Source organism: Cricetulus griseus, chromosome 9 (assembly GCF_003668045.3).
Source record: "Cricetulus griseus strain 17A/GY chromosome 9, alternate assembly CriGri-PICRH-1.0, whole genome shotgun sequence".
Taxonomy (NCBI): domain Eukaryota; kingdom Metazoa; phylum Chordata; class Mammalia; order Rodentia; family Cricetidae; genus Cricetulus; species Cricetulus griseus.
Genome location: NC_048602.1, coordinates 17879800 through 17902525, shown reverse-complemented (window position 1 = coordinate 17902525; position 22726 = coordinate 17879800). Strand labels below are relative to the sequence as shown.

At 37.9% G+C, this 22726-nt stretch overlaps 2 protein-coding genes across 2 annotated transcripts; one reads left to right on the top strand and one right to left on the bottom strand.

Annotated features, from left to right (window-relative positions):
• Window positions 1-11938: 11938 nt before the first annotated feature.
• On the bottom strand, window positions 11939-12877 carry LOC100752388 (olfactory receptor 14J1-like). The gene has a single exon (XM_027434135.1). It carries the CDS (start codon window positions 12875-12877, stop codon window positions 11939-11941), a length of 939 nt encoding a protein of 312 aa, XP_027289936.1.
• A 7893-nt stretch (window positions 12878-20770) lies between these two features.
• On the top strand, window positions 20771-21724 carry LOC113838457 (olfactory receptor 2G3-like). The gene has a single exon (XM_027434133.1). The coding sequence runs from the start codon at window positions 20771-20773 to the stop codon at window positions 21722-21724; it is 954 nt and encodes a 317-aa protein (XP_027289934.1).
• The last annotated feature ends 1002 nt before the right edge of the window (window positions 21725-22726 follow it).

The following is a 22726-nucleotide window of genomic DNA, read 5'->3' as shown; positions in this document are numbered from 1 at the left end:
AACATCATAAATACGTACAATTTCATCATGTTTACTCAGCTCAGGGTCAGCATATGGGATGGCACCAACCCACCTTGAGTTCATCTTCTTTCCTTACATAAACCATTGTGAAAATACTCCCATAGGCATAACCAGTGGTGGGTTTTTTTGTTTGTTTGTTTCAAAATCTAGTCAAATTGACAATTAAGATTACCTATCATAGATCTTCCTGAAAACCCACTGGCCACACCACCCAGGGAAACAGGTAGTTTTTACTCTCCTTCCCTTCCTCAAATTATGATTTCCTAATCTTATGCCTAGCTTTGTAGAAGACTATCTGCTGGAGCCTCTCATTCCTCTCTGCCCTCATTCCAAAGGAACTAAGCAGATCTTCTACAGCCCTCCTTCCTCACCTCATCACTTCATCTTACCTGCCAACACCTGAGATGCTCTCCCTGGAAACCCACTGGCCACACTGGTAAGGGAATCAGGTGATCTTCAGTCTTCTTCTTGTCCTCCAATTCCAATTCTCCAATCTTGTCCCCAGCGCTGCAGCAGACCACCTATAGGGGTCTGTCTTCCCTCTCTTCTTCTATTCCCTGGGGACTTCACAGACCCTTGTGGCAGACCAAAGAGCAGACCCACTTTTCCTACCTCTGTGGATCTTCTTACCTTGACCCATCCAGCCTACTCCCATGCCTTCTTGTCACCTCCCAACACCTAGAAATAAGTTCTATCTGAGAATCACCAGTGTCCTCACCTGGCAAAGGATACAGAAACACTCTGAATCAGGCAACCCACAGCCACCACATGCTTCTAAGATCCAGTGAAGTCAACAGAAAACAAGGAGTGGAAAACTCATCCAACAAAGACAAGACCTAGAATTAGTCACCCTAAACCCAGATGCTTAGATGTCAGGGTAAAAACAAAATCAAACAGCCACCACAATAGTTTCTTCTAGAGCCTAGCAACTCTACTGAGAAAGCGATATAACTGAAAGCATAATAAAGGCAGTTTACAGGAAGCCTGCAGTCAAGATCAACTTAAATGGAGAGAAACTCAAAGCAATTCCACTAAAATCAGGAACAAGTAAAGTTGTCCACTGTCTCCAGATCTATTCAATATAGGATTTGTAGTCTTAGCAAGAAAAATAAGACAACCAAAGGAGTTCAAGGAGATACAAACAGGAAGGTAAAAAGTCCATTTTTATTTATTTTTCAGAAGATATGATTGAATACATAAGTGACCCTAAAAATTTCACTAGGAAACTTCTATAGTTGATAAACACTTTCAGGGTACAAAACTAACACATAAAAGTTGGTAGCCCAAATACAAAAGAAAATTGAACTAAGATAGAAATAAGAATAAAAACAACAGCTAACATGATAGCATCAAAAAATGTAAAATATCATGTGGTAACTCTAAACAAACAAGAGAAGGACTTTTATAATAGAAACTTTAAGACACTGAAAAAATACATTGAAGATATCAGAGGGTGAAAGATCTTCCTTGTTCATTGATCAGTAAGATTAATATAGTAAAAATGGTCACCCCATCAAGAAACTTACAGATTCAATGAAATCCCCATCAAAATTCCAACACAATTCTTGGAAATTGAAGGGACAGTTTTCAGTTTCATATGCAAACAGAAGAAAACCAGGATAAAACATTCCTGAATAATAGAAAAACTCCTGGAGGAATCACTAGCTCTGACTTCAAATTTATCACTAAAGAACTATAGTAAATAAAAAACAGCATAGTATTGGAACAAGACAAACATGTTGATCAATGGAAAATAATTAAAGACCCAGAAGTAAGTCCACACACCTATGGACATATGGTTTTTGACAAAGAAGTCAGAACTACACACTTACACAGAACCTTCACCCCATATGCTAGGATCTTTAGTACAGGAAGGGACTCTGCATGCTACCAAAGGAGAAATATCAACGCCAAGTTAGTCATAAACTCTTTGATCTACATTGGTGTCCTGCCTGCAGTATGTGCCAGGGCAATGGTGCCCCAAATCTTGTGTGAGTAACCAATCAATACCTGATTTGACTTAAGGCCACTGTAGATGGAGGTTTCTGTTCTGCCCACTTCACATTTTTAAATTATAAACTATTTGGCCAACAGCTCAGGCTTCTTTATTGGCTAGCTCTTTCTTAATTATTAACCCATTTCTATTAATCTATGTATTTCTGCTTAGTCTTGGCTTACTGGTAATGCCCGAGCCTCTTGCTTTCTCAGCCTTCTCCTAGTCTGGTACCCCCTTCTCTACTTCCTGCCTGGTTAATGGCCAATCAGCATTTATTCACCAACCAATAAGAGAAACATATATTCACAGCACTCAGAAGGACATCCCCTATCAGGCCATTCCTCAAGATGGAACCCATACTTGACACTTCTTGAGTGACCAAGAACCTAGACAGTCCAGGGATATAGGGTAAAGGTATTAATTTTGATAACTGTTTTCTTTTTCTCTAGTCTTACCACAATGCTGTAGGACAACTTGAAAAATTATTTCTCTGGTTTTCAATTCTGGTGTCTGAGATGCCTAAGTTTTTTGGCTAAAGATATAGGTTCTTTTCCAGTTCTGCTAATGATTTATATTTTGTTTCTCACATAATATTTTAGTACATATTGGGTACTCATCTAGTAAATACTGACTGATTCTGATACTCATAAAGCCAGGTGGTTTTAAGAAAGAAAAGTGGCCTGCTGAGTTGGCAAATAAGTCTAGAAGGTTGTAATAAACCTACAAATTAAGCATCTCTCTGGAAAAAAGATTACTTCTCACAAGTAGTGACACACATGTGTTAATATATACCTCATGTTTTTCATTTTTCATATGACAATTCTGACAAGTATGTCTTACATTTCCTCCTAAAGGGTTTATAGTGAGATTAAATTTATTTTTTTCTATACCAGTAACACATTTTGTGCAAATTTATAAGCTCCCTCCCTTGCCTTCTTACTTTCCTACATTCCTATAATTTCTCCTGGGGTTTTAGTAGTTCATCATTATTCTTGAGGAACATAGATTTTTATTTTTAATTTTTTGAGAATTTCATTTATTTATTTATTTATCATTTTAGCTACAGTTTCCCCTCCCTTTTCTCCTTCCAGTCCCCTCTACCCCTGTTCACACCCCCAATCCACTCCTCCTCTGTTTCTGTTCAGAAAAGGGCAGGTGATGGGGAATGATGTTCTGTGTATATGTTTATCTTATTGGTTGATGAATAAAACACTTTTGGCCAAAAGGGCAGCAAGATAGGTGGGACTGATATATGTGGAGGATTTGGGGAAGTGTAGGCAGAGAGGAATCATCATGTGATCCCAGGAAGTGACATAGCTGGACAGAAAGAGAATATAAGCAGGGACAAACAAGAAATCACACTCTTCTCTTCTCTTCTCTTCTCTTCTCTTCTCTTCTCTTCTCTTCTCATTTCTCTTCTCTGTGGAGTCGCTGAGCAGTCACCATGCAGGACACAAAAAGAGAAACAGGTCTGGACCCTTTTTCCAGTAAGAGAAAATCATGTGGAAATACTTAGATTATTAGAAATGGGTTAATAATTTATACAGAGCTAGCCAATAAGAAGCCATAGCTAATGGCCAACAGTTTCATGATTAATATAGCATCTGTGTGATCATGTGGGGCTGAAGAGGCGGTGGGGCCTAGCTGGACCAGAAACATTCACGTTACAGGCAGGCCTACTATGGCATATCAAGTTACAGTAAGACTGACTCACCTCCCCATGTATTAAGGCTGGGCAAGGTGACCCTGTATAGGGAGTTGGATCCCAAAAGCCAGTAAAAGAGTCAGAAACAGCTACTGCTCATGTTCTTCCCTTCCATCAACTTCTCCCAGATCCTCTTCCAACTCCCTACCTTGTCAATTTTTTCATGTTCTCTATTAAAAAAAGAAAAATACCAAGCAACAACAGAAAACACCTATGGAGTCTTTTCATTGGCTAACTACTTACAAGATTGGGGTCTGCCCTGGAATGTGGTTGATATAGCCAGTGTCACTCCAAGTACATTGAGGATATTATGTTCCTATTTTCCTTTTATTGAAAATAGATTTTTTTTCAGGCAATATATTCTGGTTATGGTTTCCCCGCCCCACCTCTTCCAAGTCCTTCCCAACTCTCCATCCATCTGATCCACACGCTTTCTGTCTCTCATTAGAAAACACACAGACATCCAAAGAATGTTAGTAAAATAAAATATAATAAAATGCATATTGGAACAGTACAAACACAAGCAAACAGAAGAAAAACAGTCAAAGAAAAATCACAAGAAACATGTACATGCAAAGATACACATGTTCACACACACAGGAATCATATTGAAGTTATGAAAAACCATGAACAAAAAATAAGTTGGGGAGGAAAGGGTTTATTTGCCTTACACTTCCACATTGTTCACCACTAAGTCAGAACAGGAACTCAAACAGGGAAGGATCCTGGATGCAGAAGATGATACACCAGCCATTGAGGGGTGTTCCTTACTGGCTTGCTACCCATGGCTTGTGTGCTAAGCCTTGTGTCCTTATAGAACCCAGGACCACCGTCCCAGGGATGGCACCACCCACCATAGGCTGTGCCCTCCCCCATTGATCACTAATTAAGAAAATGCCTTATAGCTGGATCTCATGGAGGCATTTCCTAAGCTGAGACTCTTTCCTCTCTAATGACTCTAGCTTGTGCCAAGTTGATACACAAAACCAGTCAGTACATATAGTGTAACTGCAAAGCACCTGTAAAGTTAAAATAAATGCCCTGACAAAGAGCCTCCAATGATGCCACTGAGTTTGTTTTATGTTGGCCACCCACTGCTGAGCTTGTGGCCTGCCCTTAAGAGTGAGACCCATCGGAGAAAACTAATTTTTTGTTTTCAAGAAGTTATCAATTGGGGACAGTTTCTGAGTTAGGGATAGAGACTGTGTACACTTCTCTTGTAAGTGCTGGGACCCCATTTGGTGCACCTGTGCAGGCTCTGTGCATGCTTCCACAGTCTCTGTGAGTTCATATGTACATCAGTTCTGTTGTGTTTAGAAGGCCTGATTTCCTTAGTGGCTTCCATCCCCTCTGGCTCTTAGACTCTTTCATCCCCTCTGGTTATTGCATTCTTTAAGTCTCCTCTTTTACAGGATTCCCTGAACCCTGAGGGGGGATATTTGATAGAAACATCTCATTTAGGAATGAGTGTTACAGAGTCTTTCTTTCTCTGCACATTGTTCAGTTATGGATCTCTGTGTTTGTTCTTATCTACTGCAAGTAGAAGCTTCTCTGATGATGGCTTGACAAGGCACTGATCTATGAATACAGCAGAACATCATTAAAAATAATTTTATTGCCACATTCTTTAGCAAAACAGTGATATTGGGATTTCCTCTAGATCTCTGGCCTATTTAGTCTCAGGTTCTTGGCTACCCAAGAAGTGTCAGGGAGAGGTTCCATCTCATGGAATGGCCTTAATTCCAATCATACTCCCACAATTTTGGTGCCACTACTGTGTCAGTGTATCTTGCATGCAGGTCACCGTTGTAGATAGAAAGGTTTGTATCTGGATTAATGTTTGCCTTTCTCCTCTCAAAACTCTTCAGAGTACCTTTCAGTATCACAAACACTAATCTATAGTGGTGATGTAGGGAGCCGTCCCTGCATTCTCCATTACAAGATGGTGCCTGCATCCGGCAGGCACTGAATGTAAACAAGATTATTGCACAGGCGCTGGGTAATTTTCCATTCCTTGATCTCTGCCTATTCCATGGCGTCATATGGCCTGATGAGCTGCAGCCAATCATAGGGTGACATGTCCCAGGCAGCGGCTGCCAGCCTTTATTAGGGGACGGGATTCTTGGCTCGGGGTCTCCGCTCTGGTAAGCTTATGCTCTCCTCTCAAGACGCATTAAAGCTTTACTGCAGAAGGATCCGAATGTCCTGTGTGGTTCTTGCCGGCAAGACTATCGCGCGGGACATTTATTGCCACATTTCTTTAGCAAAACAGTGATATTGGGATTTCCTCTAGATCTCTGGCCTATTTAGTCTCAGGTTCTTGGCTACCCAAGAAGTGTCAGGGAGAGGTTCCATCTCATGGAATGGCCTTAATTCCAATCATACTCCCACAATTTTGGTGCTACTACTGTGTCAGTGTATCTTGCATGCAGGTCACCGTTGTAGATAGAAAGGTTTGTATCTGGATTAATGTTTGCCTTTCTCCTCTCAAAACTCTTCAGAGTACCTTTCAGTATCACAAACACTAATCTATAGTGGTGAAACTCCATTAATGTAACCTATTCCTGGTACTGGAAGTTCTATTTGGTGATGAGAGATGTCCAATTTGGGTTCTGTCTTCCCTGTTACTTGCTAATTTTATTAAGATGGCCTTCATATGTGTATATATTTTAGGAAGCTTCTACTATATTAGATTTCACACAACCCCTCAAATGTTCCATAGTTTTTTGCTGTCCCTCCCTGCATTTCCTCCTTTGGCCTCCTCTCCCTGTTTGATCCTCCTGTTCCATTCCCTTCTATAGCCACCCATAACTCTCTATTCTATTTTTTCTTTCCTCTGGAGATTTGTACCACACCACAGTCCTTTACCGTATGCCTAGCTTCTGTGGCTATATGGATAGTAGCTTGTTTATCAATGACTTCACAGGTAGCATCCACATATAAGTAAATATATACCATACAATATTTGCTTTTGAGTTCTGGGTTACATAGGTCAGGATGATTTTTTCTAGCTCCATCCATTTACCCGTGAATTTCATGATTTCATTTTTAAATGATTGATAAAGATTTCATTGTATAAATGTATCACATTTTCTTTATCCATCTATTCATTGACAGACATATAGGCAGTTTCCAATTTCTGGCTGTTGTGAATAGAGTGGCAATGAACTTCGGTGAGCAACCGTCTCTATAGTAGGATTTACAGTTCTGTGGGTATATGCCCAAAGAGTTGTATAGCTAGACCTTGAGGTCTATCTATTCCCAACTCCCTGAGGAACCACCATGCTGCTTTCCAAGCGGCTGTACAAGTTTGTACTTCCATCAGCAGTGGATGGATATTCCCTTTAAGTCCTCACCAGCGTGAACTGTCAGGTTTGGACCCCATATATATTATGCCTTCCAATATATTCATTCACTTATGATGTTTAATTTATAAGTTAGATACAGCAAGGGATAACCAAATAACAATAACACAAAACAATCACAACATACTGAATTAAGCTGTTAGTACCACACTCTTGTTATTTGAAGACATTGTTAAATAAAATAAAGTGTGCTTGAAACAATCATAACAATAATGCCATAGTGGGTGTGAGAAAAAAAAGATTTCCAGATGACTGAAATAAAACTATGTGGTAGCTTGAATGTAATGACCTTCCCTAAGCTCATAGGGAGTGGCACTATTAGAAAGTATGGTCCTGTTGGAGGAAGTGTGTCACTGTGGGAGCAGGCTTTGAGGTTTCCTATGCTAAGACACTTCCCAGTGTCTAGGACCATTTCTTGTTGCCTTCATATCAAGATATAGTGAGTACCATGTCTGCCTGTACATTGCCATGCTCCCTGCAATGGTGATAATGGACTGAACCTCTGAAACTGTGAGAGTGTCACCACAATTAAATATCTTCTTTATAAGAGTTGCTGTGGTTGTGGTGTCTCTTCATAGCAATAGAAACTCTAAGATTGATATTGGTACCAGAGATTGGGTTATTGTTGTAATGGGCCTTACAATGTTTTTGTTCAGAGAAGTATGGACTTCGAGAGTTAGGGAAGTGGTGGAATGCTTTTAAACATTGCTTAATTGGTCATACTAGCAGAGGCATGGAAGACAATGGTGCTAAGAGTTATTTGAACTGTGGGGGGTTCACTCCAGATTTCAGAGAAGAAGAATTTTAGCGTGCTGCCTAGAGATCATTCTTGTGATACTTGGGTGAAGAAAGTGGCTGCCTCTTGCCCTTGTAGAATACTCTGCCTCAGGCTACAGTAAAGAGTTTTGGATTAATTCCATTGCAGAAGAAATCTCAAAACAGCCTAAGATAGGCTCTGTCTTGTGGTTATTAGTGGTAAGTCTAATGAAGATTTATAATGAAAAGGAGCGAGCTAGGCAGGGTAAATCACAAAATTTAAAATTTGAGGAAAAAAAGGAATGGAGTTAGATGGAATGGAGCTAACTCCTGTGTTCAAGGATGTGAATGGGTTAAGAAATTGAATAAAGGGAGTAGTGACCTCAGCGCAAGATTCCAGCCAGCTAATTGTGAAAAAGAATTAAAGAAAAGCTTAGAGCTGGGTGTGGTAGTGCAAGCCTTCAATCCCAGCACTCAGAAGGCAGAGGCTGGTGGATCTGTGAGTTTGATCCTATCCTGGTCTACAAAACAATTCATGGGGAGCCAAGCTTAGGCAGTGATGGAAGACAGAAAGCTGGTGAATATGTAATTAAATGAAGGGACGATGTTCCAGCCCAGTTGGCAGCTTCAGCCACATGGTTCCAGAGTCAAGGATAGAAGAAAGGCCTCATGGAACCTTCCTGCAGGACTAAGGAAAGCCACTAAGACCAGGAATATGTCAGGGGTGTCCTTGAATGGAGGCCTAGAGAGGCCATTTCTTGAAGCTGTTAAGTTGAATCCTGGATTGCTTTGGAGAACCTAAGATGTTGGGGATGCTAGAGCTGTTGGATACTCACTGAGGAGAGCTGGTAACAGGAAGTGGAACCAGCCCAAGAGAAAAAAGTGTGTTTCAGTCAACAGAGCTGAAAGGGGTTGTAGATCCCAAAATCATTTTGACATCAGACATGGAGATGGAGTTTGGTGTTTTCCCAGCTGGTGTTTGGTCTTGATTTTCTCCAATATTGCTTGCTATGCTCTCTTCCCTGTGTTTTGGAATGGGAACATTATATGTTGGAAATATGTGGTTTTTTTTTTTATTTTATAGAGGATTACAAAGTTAAGAGATGGCATGAGTCTCAGAGGAGATTTTGAACTTTGGACTTTTAAACATCGTTGAGACTGTGATAGACTGTAGGGACTTTTGAAGTTGGACTCAATGCATTTTTCATTATGATATGGTTATAAGCTTAAGGCAACCAGGTAGTGGAATGTGGTAGCTTGAATGTAATTGGCTCCTATAAGCTCATAGGAAGTGCTGTTGTTAGGAAGTATGGCTTTGTTGGAGTAGCTATGGCCTTGTTGGGGGTGGGCTTTAAAGTTTCCTATGCTTAAGACACTGCCCAGTGTCTGATACCATTTCCTGTTGCCTTCATATCAAAATATAGCCAATGTCGTGACTGCCTGCATGCTGCCATGTTTGCTGCCATGACAATAATGAACTGAATCTCTGACATTTTAAGCAAGTCAACCCAATTTAATGTTTTCTTTCTAAGAGTTGCCAAAGTCATGGTGTCTCTTCAAGGCAATAGAAGCCCTAAGACAAAGTACTTTATGTATTACTGATATTCAGTTTACTGATTAGCAGGATGAAGTGAGATTGAGCAAAATTTCATCTGGCATAAAGATGAACAGCCTAAGACTTGTGACATTTATATGATCACACAAAATGAGGACAAAATCAATTCCCAACGTTTCAGCAAGAGTACTGTACATATTAACTTCTTTGAACTCAAACAGTCATGACAGTGCCATGTCCAAGTGTTTATCCAAGGTGGTCTTTGTGCATGTTTAAGTTCTCTGCAGGAAATACTCATTCTTGGATAAAAAGCTTCTTTAAACAGGAAACAATTAAGAAGAAAACATTGTATCCCCCAAAGCAATAAATGAAACACACACAAAAAAACTTGTGGATTATTTATCCCTTCAATTACTGTTTAATAATTTTGGATCCAAAGTGGGTTGTATGGGCTGGTTTGGAGGGAGGAAAGGAAACAGGGAAAGGTTGTAATTATAAACTCACAAAAGAAATAATTAAAGCTCATAACTGAGGAAAATGAAACCAGGTGAGAGGAGGGTGCCTTCCAACTCACTTGTCTATACTCAGACAGACATCTGTTTCTGAGAATAATCCAACCTAGACAACAAAAAATAATAATACTTTCCTTTAACTTTTACAGAATAAGTGGGTGTTCAAATAGCATCGCTTAAGTCTGTGTAAATGATGTAGCAAATATGTTTTAATGGAGGCTTAACTGTCCTGAAACTCACAGGCTGGCCTCAAACACACAGAGATCCGACTGTCTCTGCCCCTTGAATCTGGGATTAAAGGTGTGTGCCACCACAATCTGGCTAAGGAACATAATTTTATGAACTAAAATGAAGACAGTCAGAAGATCTAATACAGAAGACAATAAAGTACTTATAAACCAATGAGTTTATAAATGACTTCACCCAAGTCATTTGGTAATGATAATCCAATATTTTATTAGCCAAAATTTGTAATTAGATGCTCATACAAATACATTGAAAATATAAGCCTAGAAAAATGGAATTGATTTACTTATGTTGTCAATAAACTAATAAAATAACAGAAGTATTTCAGAAAGTGTGTAATCAAAAGAGAATCAAATGTAAATTACATGTTTCAGCAGATGGATTGACAGTCCAGTTTTTGAGGAGGTAAAATGTATGATGATCACTCACTTGTAGTTGTATCTTGAAAATCTAGGCTAAGTTTTGTTACTACAGGTGTCCAAACCTAAAACTCAATATCCTATATACAAAATTTAATTAAAAAAATGGTTGGAATAAATGAAATAGAAACAAGAATTATTTTACCACTATAAAACAATGGATTATCATTCTTATGAAGCTTCTTACAAAAATAAGAGAATATATAAAACATTAAAACATATGAGAACAAACAAATATTATCAATGTGTTTGATCTGTTGAACTATCATACATTTGAAGAAATTTAGCAAATGTGAATTATTGCTGTTATACGTATTCTAGTGATGTTTATCATTATGTTTCAGGCATCTGACAGGATGACAGGACTTAATCCAGCTCTAAGCTTCCTTATGCATAGTTCTTCATGAACCTGTAAAGTCATGGGAGTTTTAGAAGAGAAGTGCCTTGGTCCTACACTGCTAATTGACACATAAATGATTTATTTTTGGAAAGAAATATGGTCACATCATTTAAGAGAGGTGAATATTTTATAAACTTTGATTCAATAAACCTATTCTTTAGAATTATAAGACAAAACTTCAATTTTATTACTACTTATAGTAATTGAATATTGAAGATACTTAATGTAGGCAAAATGCATGAATATAAATATAAATTTTAATATGAATTAAAAACTGTACTTTAGAAAAATATAAGACTATGCAAATGTACCTAGTGATATCATATAAATATATATCGATATATCTTGATAGATAAAATTAATTTAAGATTAAAAATTTGAAAGTAAATGGTTGACTTGAAAATTATGACTTGGTGGGTGGAATTGGGGTTAATAGTATCACTTTTGCTCTTTTTGAAGTTGTTTGTTTTTTGGTTTTTTTGAGACAGAATTTCTCTATGGCTTTGGAGGCTGCTTTGGAACTAGCTCTTGTAGACCAGGCTGGTCTCAAACTCACAGTGATCCACCTGCCTCTGCCTCCCGAGTGCTGGGATTAAAGGTGTTCGCTACCAACACCCGGCTCACTTTTGTTCTTTTTATTGTAATATTGTAATATTGCCTCTGCAAAAGTGTTAAGACACTCGTCAGTGTGTCTGTGTGTGGATGCATTAGGAAGAAGTAGCTGATCTATATTATAAGGCTTTTAATTTCTCTTAATTCAAAAGAATAACAGTTTAATAGTAAAATGCAAAGAAATCAGACAATGCACTTGCATAAGGACAACGGTTATATAATGTAGTTTAAATGTAGTTTATCTACAGAGAAAATTACTCTTCATTAACATTACAGGTTGAATGAATACCAATGAATAAAAACATTCCTGCATAAAATTGAACAGTTAGTAACAACAGGACAAAAATGATTCTAACCAGTGAATTTTGTACTCAACAGTAACTTCCTTACACAACTCTTTATGGTCTCATTTCTCAGACTGTAAATGACAGGGTTGAGTGTTGGAGATAGTACTGTGTAAAAGATAGAGAACAAGAAATCTAAAGCATTTGGAGAGTCTGAAGTTGGGTTTAGATATGCACAGAAACCTGTGGAAAGAAACAATGAGACAACAAAAAGGTGGGGCAGGCAAGTAGAGAAGACCTTAGACCGGCCTTCACCAGAGTTCATCCTGAAAACTGTGGAGAATATATGGACATAGGAGAGGACAATTCCAATGAAGCAGGCAAAAGACATTGCAGACAGGAAACCAGCCACTCCTATTACTATAAGATAATCATTAGAACAGGAGAGCTTGAGCAACTGGGGGACATCACAGAAGAAATGGTGGATTATTTTGGCACTGCAGAACCTGATAGAGAATATGGTTGATATATACAAGGTTCCTGGGATGCCACTGCTTAGCCATACAACTGTCACAGCCAACCTACACTTTCTGGGACTCATGATGACCTCATAGTGCAATGGGAGGCAGATGGCCACATAACGATCATATGACATCACTGTGAGAATGGCCACCTCACCCCAGGCAAAAGCCGTGAAGAAAAAAACCTGCAGCAAGCACTGAGTATATGAAATGTATCCACTGCCTTCCAAGGAATTGTCAATATACTGGGGAACTGTGACAGAGAGGGATGAGAAGTCCAGAAGGGAAAGGTGCTTCAGGAAATAGTACATTGGGGACTGCAGCTGTGGGTCCAGTGTTGTGATGATGATAATGATGGAGTTACCTGCTGATCCCAATAGGTATGTCACCAAGAAGAGCAAAGCATGCAAGATCTGTAGCTCACGGTTGTCAGAGAACCCCGTTAGGAGGAATCCACTCATTGTGGTTATGTTTCTCACAAACATTTTGGGAATAGAATTGTGGTAGCAGCTGGGGAATAAAATGATATAGCAAATGAAATATAAAGATACTGAGGCATTATTTATTTGTTCATCACTATTTATTTCAAGAATTACTGTCTCAGTTGACACATGTATTAAACTAGACAGATCTAGCTGTTGGGAAACACATTTTTCTCATGTTAATGGAACTCACGCTATCCACTCATAAACCAGTAGTTACCGGTCAATGTACATGTGGTCCATCACTAGTTCTCTCAATGAATGTAATTATGTTTGCCATATGAAAAATCACTATTTCATTGCTACAATGGAAACCCATTGCTTTTATTTGAGTCATCAATAGACAGTCAGTGATGGGCTGTGGATGAGAAATTTTTGAACATGGTACTATTTATGTATAGATATTACAGAGTTTGTATAGATAGGGCATTTTAGCAGTAGAACAGGCATTTATAGGGAATATAACAGAAATTAAAATAAAGTTTGGTTGTCCACTAGAAACAGACATATTTTTAGCAAAGAATACTGTCATTACAGACCTTTATTATAGAATCAAATGTAAAAATGAATAGTTTTATTGCTCTTAAATTGCCATGCAGGAGTTATTGAAATCAAGAACAAAAAACTTCATGTGCAGGGGAATACATACATGTCACTCCCAATTTAGATATCCTATTTCATTTTATGGAGTGTTTTAGGGGACAAGCAGATTCTATTTGAACCGCTGTCCATACTAGGAGCCTTCAGGTATAGCTATCAAAGAGTTAGTTAGCACTTACCACAAAGCAGAGACAGACTGTGATTTCTTGAGGTGGTTTAAGATATGGAGGACAATGGTCAATCCAGTGTCTGACTTCAATCAAAGACAGGAAGACTAGAATAATTTATGTTTCATATAGACTAGAAGTTATGCTTTAGTTCATGATCCTCTGCCTTGTTATTTCAGGGACTGAAAATAACCCATTGTTCTCCTCATGCATGATACATCTTTGTGTTTGAGGGTTGATGAGAATTTAACAAAGGGTCAGCTTTCTGCATGTTTTTTTCTTTATATATATTTTTAGAGATTTATTTATTTATTATGTGTATTGTATTTGGCCTGCATGCCAGAAGAGGGCACCAAATCTCATTACAGATGGTTGTGAGCCACCATGTGGTTGCTGGGAATTGAACTCAGGACCTTTGGAAGAGCAGACAGTGCTCTTAACCACTGATCCATCTCTCCTGCCCCTGCATGTTTTTTTCTATTAGTGAGTTCTAGGCAACAAGAGCAAACATGGCAGTCTTTTGAGGTTTTAAGTCCTGTGAAATATCACCAAATATTTCCTTGTGTCTACTTAAAATTCATATGCTTACAAATGCAATCACAGAGTAAAATTTGGGGTCACTCTTTTCAGTCTTGAGGCATTTTCCATTTAATGGCACTCTCTTGAGATAGAACAAACTCTCTCCACCTCCCACACATCTCTTTTGCAAAGAATGATCTTGATAGCAAATCATTCCAAATCTCTGTCCAATTACTTGACAGGATGTTGGGGTTTGATTACAAGGAAAATAGTTTTAGAGTCAAGCACAACATGAGAAAAAGAATCCCAGAACCTGTGGCAGTCACATGCTGACTTCAAACCAGTGGGGGCTGCATAGAAATATCCTCCATCTAAAGGAAAATAAAACATTGTTAAATAAACCAGATAACTTTTGTTTCATGTGATACAAGTCTATATTTGAAAGTCTCTTGTCTCCTTCTCTGTGTACCTTAAGTCATAATTTTAATCCTTTTAGAAAATCTCATATGGTTTGTTTTCTTCAAAACCTCATATTCTAGAACAGAAATCAGGGCAAACCAGAGATCTTACATGTTTCTCACAGTTTTCTTCCTTACTAATTCTGCTTCTTTGATAATATTTTCCTTGAGGTTGGTAAAATGACAAACTTACTTAAGATTATTGTTCAAAATAAGGTTTTATATTCATTCATTTAATATCAATATTTTAATCTGATCAATCAAACAGTGCACTGAGAGGTAAGAAAGCTGAGTAATAGTGAGCATTCACATAAATGAGACAGGAGGCATGTTTAGTTCCTTCCTAAAACAAGCCTCACTTGATCCACACAAACAATTTCATCAGCTTGGAGTTCAGCATTTTAATAGGAAAAATGTAAGTGTTAGTAACTTAACAGAACTGGCATCCGAGCTATAAAAATTTACACATACCAAAAAAGATACAATACCAAGGTCACAATCACATTAAGCATGTCCATCTAGGGCTGTCTCCCTTGTTGACATCTGAGAGCTGTTGAAGTGTTTTAATAGCTTACAGAAGTGTCACAAATGCAAGAATATACCATGCAAAATTTTCTCATTCACTGTTCTTCTCACATGGCCCCTTATTATGTCTACATGAATTTTTTTTAATAATCTTTATTTTCAGTAAAGTGTCTTTACTCCCTTGTTATAATTATAGCCTTGCTTTTCCAAACTAAGTATGATTATAAGGTTATGTTAGAATTTTCAGAAAATATCTGTCTTTCCTCATCCAAGTTTGTAAAACTCACTTCAGGAAGTCTTTTATGTGCAGCTTTCCACACTGATCAGCAACCTCTGATATTTCTTTTCCACAACTGCAGATTTTGAAACCATATTATGTCCCTGGAGAGCAATTGTGTTGAACTGCTTTTTTGATGGAGGAGGGTTGTGTTTGTGCACACTTAGACAATGTTACATTTACACTGGACCTGTATCACTTGGGACATGGAGGCACTAAAACTTCCACACAGCTTTGAGGGATTTTTGTGAGTTTGGGCTTTAGTGTTCTGGATCAGCGGTTTTTAGTCTTAGCAGATCTATGAATCTCCCAGAGGGCTGGTTACACCTCAGAACCCTGGGTGCCACACTCAGTGTTTCTGATTCAGCCATTGCAGGAGATAGATACCAGGCCAACACCTGCTTGTCTGACTACAACAGGTGAAGGGCCACTGTGTGGTTAACCTGTGCATTTCTGAGAGGACAGAATATGAAAATATTCATAAAAATAATTGAGTCTCTACAAAGTCTTGAAAATCTAGAAAGCAGCTTTGATCTTCCCTTTTCTCCTTAAAATTTAGGCAATACAAAGAATTTTATGTTCTTTTAACATTTTTAAATTGATTCTTTGGGTTCTTTACATCATGTACCCCCATCTCACTCATTTCCCAGTCCTTCCATTTGCCCTTCACCCATACAGCCTCCCTCAGAAATAAAATATAAATGAAAAAAAGAAAAGAAAAAAGCATCTCTCCAACTTTTCTGGGCATCAGTCTGCTCCTCTCTTAACCACACCCTTCTCACCCCCCCGTCTTACTTTCAGTTCTGCCTTGTATGTGCCACTTCACCCCTCCTTCTTCCCTACCTCTCCATCACATATTCTTTCATTGCAGCTGTGGTGTTTCACCCAATTATACCCTTTTGCTAAACAGCTTTGCTTGTGAATGTTCAATACAATGAGTTGTTGATCTGATTCAAGGCCGTTGGTTTCTGTTGCAGCATCAATACTGGACCCTCACTGAGACTCCTCTCTGCTATCCTGCTGTTGCCCCAAGTCATGGAGATCCTGTGGTTATAGTTCTTCCAGCAATGCTTTACCCGTGCCCGTTCTCACATCTATGCCATTGGGGTTAGCACTCCCACACCACCAAGGCCAGCTCTCCTGTGCCCACACCACCTTGGGAGCTGCTGCTTTTTCTGGATGGGGAGGAGCAGATGGGTGAAGTGTGGGAGCCAGTGTGGTGTGCCCTACGCAGAACTGGTTGGAAACCTGCAGCCAGATTTCCTGTCCTGTAAGGTCCCATGTGTTCCTTGAAACTTCTTGGACCCAGGGGCAGGCTTCTGAATAATTTTGCTCTGTGGGCTGAATCTGCTTAGAGCATTGGGAGCGGGGAACTGTGTGTAGAAATATCTCTGCAGTCAACTTCAACATGCTTTTGGTGCACCCATGGAAAGCAGGTTGCCAAACTCGGAGATGCCTAATTTCTCCAGTATTTTCTAGATGTTTAGCACTTTTATTTAACCTGGAAGTTCCATTTATAGTCAATTTTATGGAAGTTGTAAAAGGCATCTCATGTTTTGTGTATCACTCTACTACTATGCTGTATCTTGAGACTTGCACAGAGTGAGAAATTTATTCTCACTTTCTTCGAAATCTTAGTCAACATGTGACTTGACAGCCTGGAAATATCTCATATTAAAGACCTACCTGTGCAGAAGCAGTGACTGCAATATATTTTCCCAGAAGATTTTGCTCTTGGTCACTATTGTGCCTGGTAGTAATTGCCCCATTAGGAATATAGAGATCCCCAGGTTCCAGGTTGGGCTGACATTATTTCCTGCTACAGTAACACACTTCAGTATCCCCTCGCTCTGGACAAAGCACTCACATCTGATATTTGGCCTTGGTATCAAAGATTCATTTTCAGAATCTTGTGTTTCTGGAAAGCAACATGTTTTCAGCCAATGAAATTAATTGGAAGATGAGGCAACAACATTTTCAGAGGTGAGGAAATAATAGCCACATTTTTTTTCTTTTCCTCATTTCTCCAAAGCACAAACTCTAGATAAGAAAGTAATAGTAATATTATTTTCATCAACTGCCAAGTCAGCTTTCCTTAAATGACTCAATTAATAATTCACATGTCTCCTGGCTTGTTAAGCAATTTAAAATTTTCTGAATAATAGAGTAAATTAAATTTTACTATAAAATTGCATTTGAAATAATTTATATTTTACAGTTACCTTAAATTTGAAGAACATACATATAGAAATAAGAAAAAGAAAAGACAGATAAAACAGAAAGATTGCTTCTATATTTGGAAAAATTTCCTTATGACTTAGATTTCTTAAAAATATGAAGTCTTTCCTAATATGGCAATAGTGTTGGATATACATGTGCTACTGAGGAGACAATCTATGCCTCTCTGTTTCCATGCATACATGGCAACTACTCATGCTCCCTTGACTCTAAATCACTGGGATTTTTGAAAAATTATAAAGAATTAAAAACATTGTTTTCATAATAAATGCTTACATTTAAAATGTGAATAAATTAAGGTGCTCATGTCTTCTATTTCCTCAACAAGTCTGAGTTATGTCAGCACATGTGGACATGATGGCTATATCAGAGGAAAAACTTGAAAACAATATAGCAGCTACCTTAACAAAAACATGGTTCTGGAAATTTTATTTTACAACATTGTAATGTTAAAATATGGTTTCACACAATTTTTAAGGACATTCAAGTACCTTGACTAAAAAGTGTGTACTGTACAAAGTTAGAAAAAAATAACTAATTTTTCAATAAATATGAATGCTAATAGATATATACATAAATACATGTATGTTAACTTTTAATTAGATATTTTCAGAAACATTATACTATTTTATCACACTATTTATTTAATAGATTCTTTAAACAATATTTGCTAGTTAAGAGAGAAAACAGTGAGAGTAATAATTTAATAGGATGATAAAAGTAGATACTTATTAAAAGTACATTTATGTGATCTAATCTTTTTGGAAATAAAACCTGTCATTATAAAAAAAGGAAAGAAACCTTTAAATGTAGAAGAAAAATAAATGTCCTAAACTGACAAAAAAGTACATTTATGTCTATCCTGTTGTTTAAAAACAATTGTTCGGGGCTGGAGAGGTGGCTCAGGGGTTAAGAGCACTGACTGCTCTTCCAGAGGTCCTGAGTTCAATTCCCAGCAACTACATGGTGGCTCACAACCATCTGTTATGAGATCTGGTGCTCTCTTCTGGTGTGCAGATATACATGGAAGCAGAATGTTGTATACATAATAAATAAAATCTTAAAAAGTCAACAACAACAACAAAAAAAACCAATTGTTCATTTTGAACATTAAGAAAGGTATTTAAAAGAAACACTTATATTCATTTAGCATTTCCCTCTCCTTTTAGGACATGTGGCCTGCTCTGTAAAATGGGCACATGTGTAAATTTATGTGGTTACAAACAAAGTAACTCAGGATTTCAGGAAGGATGCCCAGGAAATAAACACTGACAGGTAGGTAGAAGTTGGTAAGCATAACAAAAATAATCTTGGGAAGAGACACAGGATAAATAAAGTAATTAAAACTTGATTAAGTGAGAAGTAGCATATTGTTATATTGGATACCATTCTGAAAACAGAAAGGAGGATAAAAATTATACAAAGTTTGAATTCCGTGATAGCATGGGAAATTGGCATTTTTAGAAAAATAACTTTACTTTGATGAAGTCCTATTTTTATGACCATATGAGGTCAAGTAATGAAGGATTACAGACAAAAGATAAGTGGTCACCTATAAGGCCTCCTATGCAGGATATTCATAAGATATCTTAGTCTCTGATAAGAACTAAATGAAATGGAAAAATAAAGGGCTTTGCTCAATATACAATATACATTTGTATGAAAATGACATTGTGTATCACAGTCCTATGTACAATGTTTATACACAAGGGAATATTTTAAAATCTAAATAAGGGGGCTGCAGAGATAGCTCAGTGGCTAAGAGCACTGACTGTTCTTCCAGAGGTCCTGAGTTCAATTCCTGGCAACCTCATGGTGGCTCACAACCACCTTGAATGAGATCTGGTGCCCTCTGCGGGCATGCAGGCAGAAGACTGTATACATAATAAATAAAATATTTTTAAAAATATCTAAATAAAGCAATAAATCAATTGAACTTATATTTTCTATTGTTTGTACACTATGAAGTTACAACAACAAGGAAAATAGTTTGTAAAACACAAGTTCAAAGTGAAAATTGACTTTTAGTTACTGTAACATAAAAATAAAATGCTCAAGTCTAAAATTATTTTGCAAGGCTCTAAAATTATTTGGAACTAACAAGAGCACTCTATATTGACTGCTAAAATATTCCAGACTACCCTTTCTTATTATAAGAAAAATACTGGCAGAAAGCTAACCCATGCATGATGTCAAACAAACAAGTAAATCACTATGGTTGCATAGTTTGTTCTTAGCATGGTGTTTACAAATATACTTTTCACGTAGATATGTGCAGTATCATTTCCTTTTACTTTTTCTCCCCAACTGCACCCTTGTTACTTTTCCTACTGACACAATGGGATACCTACCAAGAACCTGGTATATATATTTGACAACTCTCTACTTTTTGTGGATAATCTTCTAAGTGCTATTGAGGAAGAAAAGAGTAGGTTTCCTGAAAGAACAAATGAGACAACTTGGAAAAAGTGAGCAACCATTGATTGTTGAATATTTTCAGCATGGTCTGTTTTTTATCTCTGAACCTTTTAAAACAAATTTACTTTTCTTTTGAGATTGTAATATAATTATGTCATTTTTTCCTTCCTCCAAACTCTCCCATTGCTCTTTTTCAAATTTATAGCCTTGTTTTTCAATAATTGCTACATGCATGCATTTAGGAATATCTATATCTATATGTATTTATGCTGGCCAGACAATATAATGTTACTTGTATATGTTTTCAGGACTGACCATTTGTGATTGGTTAACGTATTGGTGTGCTCTTCCCTGGGTAAGACTATTTTTCCCACTCTTATTCCTTTGTTGTTTCTAGTTCTTTGTATACCTCTATACCTTAAACAGTTCTCAGTGCACTCTGTATTCTTCAACTTTCCTCTTGGAAATATGAATCTTTATTTTATATATATATATATATATAATATATATATCTTCTATTATCTGTCTGTCTATTTCTCCTCCATCTATTTCCCGCCTATCTCTTATACAGAACATAGCCCATCTTCCACCTTTAGGGTCCATGTCTCTCAAGGAGATTTGGGATTCCTTTCCATTTTAATTTTATCTAACATGCATTTCTGCACTTGTCACCCTCCTTTTTATGAGTAGACTGATGACAGTTAACAAGAGCTCAGATGGTGATTTCATCCTGGTGGGCTTCTCTGATCAGCCACAGCTTGAAAAGGCCCTCTTTGTGGTGGTGCTAATCTTCTACCTCCTGACACTGGTAGGCAACACAGCTATCATCCTTGCCTCCTGTTTGGATTCCACGCTCCAAACACCCATGTACTACTTCCTTACCAACCTCTCTTTTGTGGATATCTGCTTTTCCACCAGCATTGTTCCTCAGCTGCTGTGGAATCTCCATGGTCCAGCCAAAACAATAACTCCCACAGGCTGTGCTATTCAGCTCTATGTGTCTCTGGCTCTAGGGTCCACTGAGTGTGTTCTCCTTGCAGTTATGGCATTTGATCGTTATGCCGCTGTTTGTCGGCCACTTCATTATACCACAGTTATGCACCCGCGCCTCTGCCAGTCTCTTGCAGGAATAGCATGGCTGAGTGGTGTAGGAAACACACTGATTCAGGGCACAATCACCCTCCGCCTGCCTCGCTGTGGGAACCACAGGATTTATCACTTCATCTGTGAAGTTCCTGCCATGATCAAGTTGGCCTGTGTAGACATTCATGCCAATGAAGTGCAGCTGTTCATGGCTTCCTTGGTGCTGCTCCTCCTTCCGCTGGCACTCATCTTGGTATCATATGGGTACATTGCCCAAGTACTGATGAGGTTAAGGTCAGCTCTAACCTGGGGTAAAGCTCTTGGAACCTGTGGATCCCACCTGCTGGTAGTAGTGCTATTTTATGGCACAATCACTGCTGTCTATATCCAGCCTAACAGCTCCTATGCACATAGTCAGGGGAAGTTCATCACCCTTTTGTACACTGTGATTATTCCTACTCTAAACCCCCTCATCTACACTTTAAGAAACAAAGATGTGAAGGGAGCTTTGAAAAGGCTAGTGAGAAAAAATAACAGCACCAGAGACAAAATCCTTTCGAAGTAGAGATAAAAATCTGTTCTCACTAGTATGGAAGTGCTGATCCAGATTCATTACCCAGGGTCACCCAGACACAGATGATACAAAACCAAACTCACAGGAGAGCTACCAGCAATAAAACCACTCCCCTAATTATTGCACTCAGAGATGCCCCATCTAGACAGATGTTTTCTTCCTGATAATCACATTATCTAATAAACTGAAAACATTTGCTGTTTTCAATACTCCTACAATCAATTTTCTTTTTTATAGCCACTCTTTTATTAAGAATTCTGGATCTATCATATTAGAATAAATATGTCTATTAGTTGATCTCTTTTGTATAAAGTATGTTTACAGCTACCTAGAAGTCTTTGAGCCATTCTTTAGCAGTGTGTTCATGTGAACCTAGTGAGATATGGCTTCCCATATCCTTGAACCAAGGTCTCCTGGTAATGCCCTAGTCTAAGCCAGACACCTGGGCTTTTATCCCCTCACTGGTCTGCTCCAGTGGTCACCTAGTGGAGTTTTGTTGTGTTTTACATCCTGTGTTTTTGATAAATGAGATTTTCACTAAAATTTTAAGTTTATATATCAAATTATGTCCATTGGATGGTGATTCCTGAGCTTTGACTTTTGTATTCAGAATATTGGGTGATTTTTTAAAATGAGGTGATCTTAGAAATCCAATCCCTTCCAAGAAAAAACAGACAGGAAATTTGTGGAACTATAAAATTATTATAAATTGCTAGGTTCTCAGATTCAGCCTTCTCTATTTTGTTTGTAATATTCTTTAAATGTTTATATAATGTGAAATGACGTTCTTTTGGATTTCTATAACCAGGTTACTCAGAGGTAAAAAAAAAAGAACTGCCCTGTTTAAAGTTAGACTGCTAACTTGCTGGCATTTTCCACTGATATTTACAATAGATTTTACCCACTATTCACTGCTTCTATCTGATTCCAAGAGCCTGATAATGTTACATAGCCAACATTATTAACTAAAATCAAAGCGAAGATAATGAACCA